Source organism: Leucopleurus acutus (genome assembly GCF_964270905.1).
Source record: "Leucopleurus acutus genome assembly, chromosome: 19".
NCBI lineage: Eukaryota > Metazoa > Chordata > Mammalia > Artiodactyla > Delphinidae > Leucopleurus > Leucopleurus acutus.
In genome coordinates, this window is record NC_139161.1 from 52,581,511 (window position 1) to 52,590,049 (window position 8,539).

The 8,539-nt window shown below is 45.9% G+C and overlaps 1 protein-coding gene across 1 annotated transcript; it reads right to left on the bottom strand.

The window, feature by feature from the left end:
• Positions 1–620: 620 nt before the first annotated feature.
• On the bottom strand, positions 621–7,661 carry LOC309976153 (ubiquitin-conjugating enzyme E2 B-like; the record flags this gene model as incomplete). Its single annotated transcript, XM_082861631.1, has 2 exons — positions 7,212–7,661; positions 621–637 (listed from the first exon to the last, which is right to left on the bottom strand). The coding sequence occupies exons 1-2, from the start codon at positions 7,579–7,581 to the stop codon at positions 621–623; spliced, it is 387 nt and encodes a 128-aa protein (XP_082717757.1). The 5' UTR covers positions 7,582–7,661.
• Between the last annotated feature and the right edge of the window lie 878 nt (positions 7,662–8,539).

The window sequence follows — 8,539 nt, forward strand, 5'->3', positions numbered from 1 at the left end:
CCAGTGTTGTTTTAGAAAAAGCATGATCTTGGACAGGTTCTCCAGGAGGTGAGTCTGGGGAGAGGAGGGAAGATGGGCCGGGGAAGAGGGAGGGACTTGTGACGGAATCTGGGGCTTTTAAAGGAGGCATCCCCCCGGGGAAATCTTAATTTAGTGGTTTGTCTTGGTAATTGTTGCCACATCTAAGTACGCTTGTTTACTTGATTTTTCTTTAAACAACAGCAACAAAAACCTACCCTCTCTCATTCTGAGCATCCATTCTGTGAAATCACAGGTCTGATGCTCTAATTATATTCTTAATAAACAGCAAAATGAATACATACTGTTAAGTAAAAAAAAAAAAGTTTCTCTTGTGTACCACCGGAAGTCGTGGCGCGCACGGGCCCTGGCGCACGCTGATCTGAGACGTACGATTGGGGGATGATGACCCCCAAGGTCCGGAGCCGATCTCAGAGCGGAAAGAAGCCACTTCAGGATTTTTCAAGGCTGAGCCCGAGGCTAGCTTTCAATGCTTGAGAGCTCATTGGACGGGAAGCCACAGAGTGGGGTCAACCGAAGGAATCCTGAGAAAAGGAGAAAAATAGCTTAGACTTGCGAATGAAACTGGCAAGGACGGACGGTCACCCGAGGGTGAGGGCTGCGGGAGGAGACAGAGGGCAGCAGGGGTGGGGTACTGGGAGAGCAGGAAGGCTGAGTCACGCCGCAGCCGCGCACGAGCCGCCGTGGGCTGCGTCCTGCAACTCACCTGGTCTGCGTGCGCCCCGCCCCACGCCCTCCCACCGTCGTAAAACACACAGACCCCAAATCGCCAACTGCAGGGGGCCGAGATGCTCTGAGACAGGTGGGGGAAGGGAAGCTAAAGAGCGGAGAAGCCCAGAGATTTGCTCGCTGGGCGGTATGTGGAAGGGAAACCTCTCCCCACTTCCTGGGGGTGGTGGCAGCTGCAGAAGAAAGACTGCTTGAAATCAGTCTTTGTTGGAGGATTTTCTGAGTCTTCACTCTTCATCCCAGAACTGAAAGCCTCCCTGACAGCTGAGAGGCCTCAATGCTTGAGACAGGTAAGACCAGGGTCAGGGACAGAGTCAGGAGTGAAAAAAAATTTTTGTATTTTTTCTGATTATAAAAATAGCATTAGTGTTGAAAAAAGTGGAAATTTCATACAAGCACACGTGAAAAGGAAAAACATAAGCTCTATACCACCTCCACACATAACTATTATAACTATTTTGGTGTTTATTCTTCCAGCCCCTATATATATTATTATATATGTATATATATATATGATTATGCTAAAGATAATGATATATTATATAATATATAATTATAATATGTGATGATTTAAAAATAAATGGGATCACACTGAATAAATACTTTCAGGATCTGCTTTTTTTCAATTGTTATCTTGTGATCCCAATAAATTTTCTTTTACACCCTCATTTTTATTTTTATTTATTTTATTATTATTATTTTTTGGCCACACCCTGCAGCTTGCGTATCCCAGCTCCCCCACCAGGGATTGAATCTGTGCCCCCTGCAGTGGAAGGGAAGCTCAGAGTCCTAACCATTGGACTACCAGGGTACTCCCATACACTCTCATTTTTAAAAAAAATTTATTCATTTTATTTATTTATTTTTGGCTGTGTTGGGTCTTCGTTGCTGCGCATGGGCTTTCTCTAGCTGCGGCGAGTGGTGGCTGCTCTCCATTGCGTTGTGTGGGTTTCTCATTGTGGTGGCTTCTCTTGCTGCGGAGCATGGGCTCTAGGCCTGTGACTTCAGTAGTTGTGGTGCGTGGGCTCAGTAGTTGTGCCTTGTGGGTTCTAGAGCGCAAGCTCAGCAGTTGTGGCACATGGGCCTAGTTACTTCGCAGCATGTGGGATCTTCCTGGACCAGGGATCGAACCCGTGTCCCCTGCATTAGCAGGCAGATTGTTAACCCCTGCGCCACCAGGGAAGTCCCCAGAATTATCTTTTTTAAAAATGTACATTAGTTGAATTTTGCTTCTGGTCATGACAGAGTGGCTTGTATCAGGCTAGGATTCCTTTAGAGAACAATGTAAAAATTAGATTCCCCCCACCCCCCCCCCACACTCACAGCTGTTTTAAGGCTTTAAGAGTAGCCAAAGTGGGCAGAACTTAAGTAACCAGGATCCTGTACAGAAGGAAAACCCTTTGAAGTGAGGGGGATCATCTCCACTGCTTTCCTTAAGGAAATTCCTTACAGTAATTTGCTGATTTGCTTGGGAGGCATCGAGGCTGAGCAGAAAATGGTGGCCTAAAGTTTTGGCATTATCACAAGGCTCAGGAGTTCAGGAGCTGACAAGAAAGAGGGACCTGAGAAACACTTTAGGGTTTCAGCTGAGACCCCTGAAGGGCTATGATCTAGGAGCAAGGGCAATCCAGAAACATACCAGCCCATACAAAGCCAGGAACATCTCAGTTCCTGATTGTATTCAATGATTTAACCCTACTCTAACTGCCTGGAAACAACAACAACAAAAAAAAAAACCCCACAAACAACAACAAAACCACCCCCCCAAGACAAAAGAAAAACCCCAGAAATTTCCCATCTCTTCTGGAGAAATAACATAATCCAGAGCCTCTATGGTTTTTCATTCTACACAGCATCCAACATTTAACAAAAGTTAACAGATATACTAAGAGACAAGACCAAATGAACAAAAACCAAGAGAAAAAAATAAATAGTAGACCTGAAGGAGAAAAAGATATTGATATTATTGTACATGGACTCTAATACATTCAAGAAAGTAGATGGAGAACTAGAAACAATTTTTTAAAAAGAACCAAGTGGAAACTCTAGAATTGAAAAATACAATTACTTAAAAACAGAAAAAAAAAACCCAAACCAAAACAAAAAAACTCTATAGATGGGTTTAACAGCAGTTTTTTGTTTGTTTGTTTGTTTTGGGGCCACACTGGGAGGCTTGTGGGATCTTAGTTCCCTGACCAGGGACTGAACCCAGGCCACAGCAGTGAAAGTGCTGAGTCCTAACCACTGGACCGACTGCCAGGGAATTCCCAACAGTCGGTTAGATATAACAGAAGACAGGATTAGTAAACTGAAAGACAGGTGGGTAGAAAATATTCAGTCTGAAGCATGGGAGTGGGATAAAAAAGATGGAAAATACAGAAAAGAGCATAAGAGAGTATGGAATGTGATGTAAAGGTCTAAATACATTTAATTGGATTCAGGGAGAGTGAGTGAGTCGTTCTGAAGCAATAGGTGAAGAGTTACTGATTACAAATTTTACAGTATTAGTGAAAGACATTAAAACACAGATTCAAGAAACTCTACAAATCTGAAGCAAAATAAATACAAAAAATCCCTACCTGGGCAAACTAGTAAAACTTCTGAAAACCAAAGTCAAAGATTATTTTAAAAAATTGACTGAGGGCTTCCCTGGTGGCGCAGTGGTTAAGAATCCACCTGCCAATGCAGGGGACATGGGTTTGAGCCCTGGTCTGGGAAGACCCCACATGCTGCTGAGCAACTAAGCCCATGCACCACAACTACTGAGCCTGCACGCTAGAGCCCGTGAGCCACAATTACTGAAGCCCGTGTGCCTAGAGCCTGTGGTCCGCAACGAGAAGCCACGGCAATGAGAAGCCCACGAACCACATTGAAGAGTGGCCCCTGCTCGCCGCAACTAGAGAAAGCCCGTGTACAGCAACGAAGACCCAAAGCAGCCAAAATAAATAAATAAATAAAGACCTTAATTAATTAAAAAAAAAAGAAGTTGGAACAAAGAGGTTTACAAACGAAAACAGAGACTTCATTGCCGAGAGAGCTGAACTAAAAGTACTACTAAAGAACATTCTTTAGGCAGAATGAAAGTGACCCCAATGGAAGCAAAGACATGCAGGAATGAATGAATGACAAGAGGGAAATGTGTGGGAAAAATACACGAATATTGACTGTATAGAATAATAATATTGATAATATCTTAAGTTTAAAAATGCATGAAAAATTAAAATACTTGACAACAATAGCCAAAAAGCAGGAGGAGGATATATGGAGTTAAATCAATCCTAAGATTCTTGCATTAGCTGGGGAGTGGGATTGCTTGATAACCATTAAAATAATAGTGAAAGGGCTTCTCTGGTGGCGCAGTGGTTGAGAGTCCGCCTGCCGATGCAGGGGACACGGGTTTGTTCCCCAGTCCGGGAAGATCCCACATGCCGTGGAGCAGCTGGGCCCGTGAGCCATGGCCGCTGAGCCTGCACGTCTGCAACGGGAGAGGCCACAACAGTGAGAGGCCCGCGTACCGCAAAAAAAAAGAAGGTAAGCAAGGTTTAAAATAGAGACATTTCTTAAAAATGTCTTTGACTAATTATATTTCTTCTGCTATGAGCTTACCTGTATCTTTTGCCCTGTATGCTATTCGGATGCTTTCCTTCTGCTATTGATTTTAGATGGATTTAAATATAGGTAAGTAGAAATATGTCCATGTGAATGTTGCAAATACTTTCTTATAGGGATCAGTTTTAAATCTTTATGCCTAGGTTGTAACACTAAGGGCGTGGTTTCACCACTTGCTTTGATGTTAGTGAAAAGAGAAATGGTCAGGTCTTAGGCTTTACACCCCTAATCAATTGAACTGAACTGAGGTCAAGGGAGCAAGCAAACCTGAGGTGCTGCATTCTTGTCATTTAGAGAGTATGGAGTTATCTGAACCAGTGATAGGAATAACGAATGGTGAATGTTGAAGTCTAAAGAAGGAAGAGAAATAAACCGGGCTGGGAAAAACTACAAAAATCCCCAAGAGAAGGCTCAGCCGCCGCACACAAGTAGCTGCCGCTTTGGGAGGGGATGCCTGGAGCAGAGACGTGTGATGCATAGCTAATCACGACCAGCAGGTGGCGCTCTAAAGCCGTCCGATTGCTCTCCAGACTTCCAGAGTTGAGATTTTGCTTGAGCACCTAGAAAGTGGAAACTGAGGCCCCGGGAGCTTCGGACCCCTAATTTTTGGCTCTGTGGTCTAGTGCAGCGGTCCCCAACCTTTTTGGCACCGGGGATGGGTTTCTGTGGAGGACAATTTTTCCACGGACGGGGGTGGGGGCGTGGTTCAGGCGGTAATGCGAGCCACGGGGAGCCATGAGGAGCAGCAGATGAAGCTTCGCGGGCTCGCCCGCCGCTCACTGCTCACCTCCAGCTGTGCGGCCCGGTGCAGTCCACGGTCTGGGGGGTTGGGGAGCCCTGCTCTAGAGGCAAAATCCCCAACATCTAGAGCCCTGTGGGGTTCTTTTTTTTTTTTTTTTTCGGTACGCGGGCCTCTCACTGTTGTGGCCTCTCCCGTTGCGGAGCACAAGCTCCGGACGCGCAAGCTCAGTGGCCATGGCTCACGGGCCCAGCCGCTCCGCGGCATGTGGGATCTTCCCGGACCAGGACACGAACCCGTGTCCCCTGCATTGTCAGGCGGACTCTCAACCACCGCGCCACCAGGGAAGCCGAACCCTGTGGGGTTCTTTTTCTATGCTTGCTTTGCCTGTGGGTGCCTGAATTCCATCATCTCTTCAATTCAGTGGCTCAAACCTTGATGAGCAAACCGATCACCTGGTTCTCTTGTGAAAATGCAAATTCTAATTCAATCGGACTGGGGTGGGGCCTGAGGTTCTGCGTTTCTAACTAGCTCCCTGGTGATGACTCACACTCAGTAGTTCCGAAACTTAGAACATGCTGACTCTAAGGTCCTTTCTCTGCGATGTGGGAGGTGGGAGAGTTTGCAGCTTCCTGGAGTAAAATCCCTGGAGTAAAATCTGAAATGTCTACAAGTTAAAGTTGGGCCAGTTGCGTGACCTCTTGGGGTCTCAGTTTCCTCATCTGTAAAATGGGAATGGTGACGACCTTTACTTAGAGAGTTATTTGAAGGTTAAAGCAGGATATTGTATGTAAAACACCACAGTGCCTGGCGCCTAGTAAGCCTCAACAAGGCTTGGGGTTACACTATGAGAAGTATGGAGACGGGCAGCCCTGGTGGGGTGATACCTTGGAGGGAGCAAGAGGTGAGGGGCAATCCTTAAGAAGGTGCCATCTTAGTTATCAAGAGATCTGTCATCTGAAAAAAAGGGGACCTTTTTGTCATCTGGCTGAGGACAGAGAGCCAGGAGGAGAGCAGGTCTCCTGATCAGGTTGTAAACGTAAGGCTGCTTTTGAGGGAGATTTAAGTAGGCTGCAGGCTACGTGGGCTTCCTTCGGGAGATGGGGGCGGGATGGGAAGCAGTAGTTACAGGCAGCTTGAGCTGCAGCTTTCATCACACTCCACCATTTCACATCTTTAGGGGCTTTAGGGGTTGTGAGAAGAGCTAAGAGGAGCCAGGGATCGCCCTGGTCCTGCCCTCCTGCAAGGCTCTGCTGCAGCCTGCAAAACCGTTGCTATGGCGACCTCAGCCCAGATGCCGGAGTTTACCAAAACGCTTTAAATAGGGCGGTGTTTCCATAGCATCTTTTTTTCTTTTTATAAATTTATTTATTTATTTTTGGCTGCATTGGGTCTTCGTTGCTGTGCGCATCTTTATCTAGTTGCAGTGAGCGGAGGCTACTCTTCGTTGTGGTGCATGGGCTTCTCATTGCAGTGGCCTCTCTTGTTGCGGAGCACAGGCTCCAGCCTCGTTAGCTTCAGTAGTCGTGGCATGTGGGCTCAGTAGTTGTGGTGCAAGGGCTTAGTTGCTACACAGCATGCGGGATCTTCCCAGACCAGGGCTTGAAGCCAGGTCACCTGCATTGGCAGGTGGATTCTTAACCACTGTGCCACCTGGGAAGCCCCATAGCATCTTTTTTTTTTTTTGCCCTGAAGTTATGTATTTTAACAGCTTTACGTGTAACGTTCATATATAAAAAACTTTAAGTGCTTTCCTCCAATTAAAAAAATCTAAAGAATTCAAAAATAAGGCATTCAATATTTGAAAAAAGTACAGATTTACAAAATGTGCAGATTCTGTCATGAAAACTCCACACTAACATTATACACTTGGAAAAAATACAAGCAGGATATATTACACCTTTATGTAAGCAACAACTTAGTTCACACCATGCAATAAAAAGTACATTAATCAAGATACACTAGCTTTTGTAGATTCTAAACTGAAGGACTTTTTTTTCCTGCAGAATCCTTAAAACCTGTGGCACTTAAAATTTGTTAGCCTTTCTACTGCGAGGTAAATTACACACAACAATGATGAAAAAGATGAACAGACCAGTTGTGTATTGTGAATCATTCCAGCTTTGTTCAATAATGGCCGAAACCCTTTTCTCATCTCCTCGTTTGTTTTCCTGATAAAGCTGTGCTGCCTGCCTACTGGCTGGACTATTTGGATTCGGTTCATCCAGCAGGGACTGAATTGATGTTAAGAGAGAAGCTACTTCATATATTGGACTCCATTGATCCTGAAGGATATCTAAACATGTGCTACCATCAGCATACACATTCGGATGAAGCATTTTGGATAAAAACCTGACAGCTGGCAGTATATCTGGATACTCTTCAGAAAATTCTGTTACTGGTTTAAAAGTACCATCTTCAAAGGATGTCCCTTCTGGTCCAAATATAACTGCATTCCAGTGCATGATGTTGTTTTCAGATGGTGCGCCACTGACACCCACAGGTGGGTCCTCTTGCAATCACTTGAAATCCCGCATAAGCCTCCTCCAGGGCGGGTCGGCATGCTCCCCAGCTGCCCGCAGTCAGTCTGAAAGCCCCATGGCATCTTAAAGGTCCATGAACATTTATGGACTAACTTCCAGTGCTCTGCTGGATGTTCCTGGGGATACAGAGACAAAGCCATGCAGCCCTTTCCCTCTCTGGGTGACCTTGGGGAGGTAAACGTCACCGTGGGAAGGAGTGATCAGTGAAGGGCCTCAGCAGCAGTTCTTAGCAATGGTGCTTGTCCTGCGTGGTGGGACTTAATGACACACGGGACCTGCAGCCGCTGTGGAGGTGAGAGGTGTTTGGGGTGACTCTTCAGACCAGGATGGTCTGACCTGATAAAGACTTAAGGAGTGGGTCAGATTTGGAGAGGCAGAAAGGAGGGGGGATGCCACAACCCACTAAAGGGACTAATTGGATGTATATGAAGCCAATTACACACGTTATCTCATTTAAGCCCAAACAATAGTGTGAGTCAGTGCGGCATTTCATTTTGGGAAAATGCAGAGACGCACGGCAACCCGTTCAAGGTCTCGCCGCTAAAAGTGGTAAGTGGAGGCTATCTGACTTCAAATTCTTTCTTTTAAGTACCACATGTGTGCTCTGCCAGGCTCTGTGAATCTCTTCTTCCCCTCGCCTTTCCCCTCAAATACAGGGCCGGAGACATACATGCATATAGTAGACATGGGGAAGCTTGAAGTTCCGGCTAAAGAGTTAGGGCTTGAATTTCTTTTTTTCCCTTCCCCAGCCCTGAAGTCTTGTTCAACAACAGCTGAGCGATGAGGCTGGCAGGGTTGCCTCACTTCTAGAAGGCCGGCCCCAGCCTTCCTGGCCTGAACCCACTTCCTGTCCTTGTGCCTCTTGTCAGAAGGTGATTCT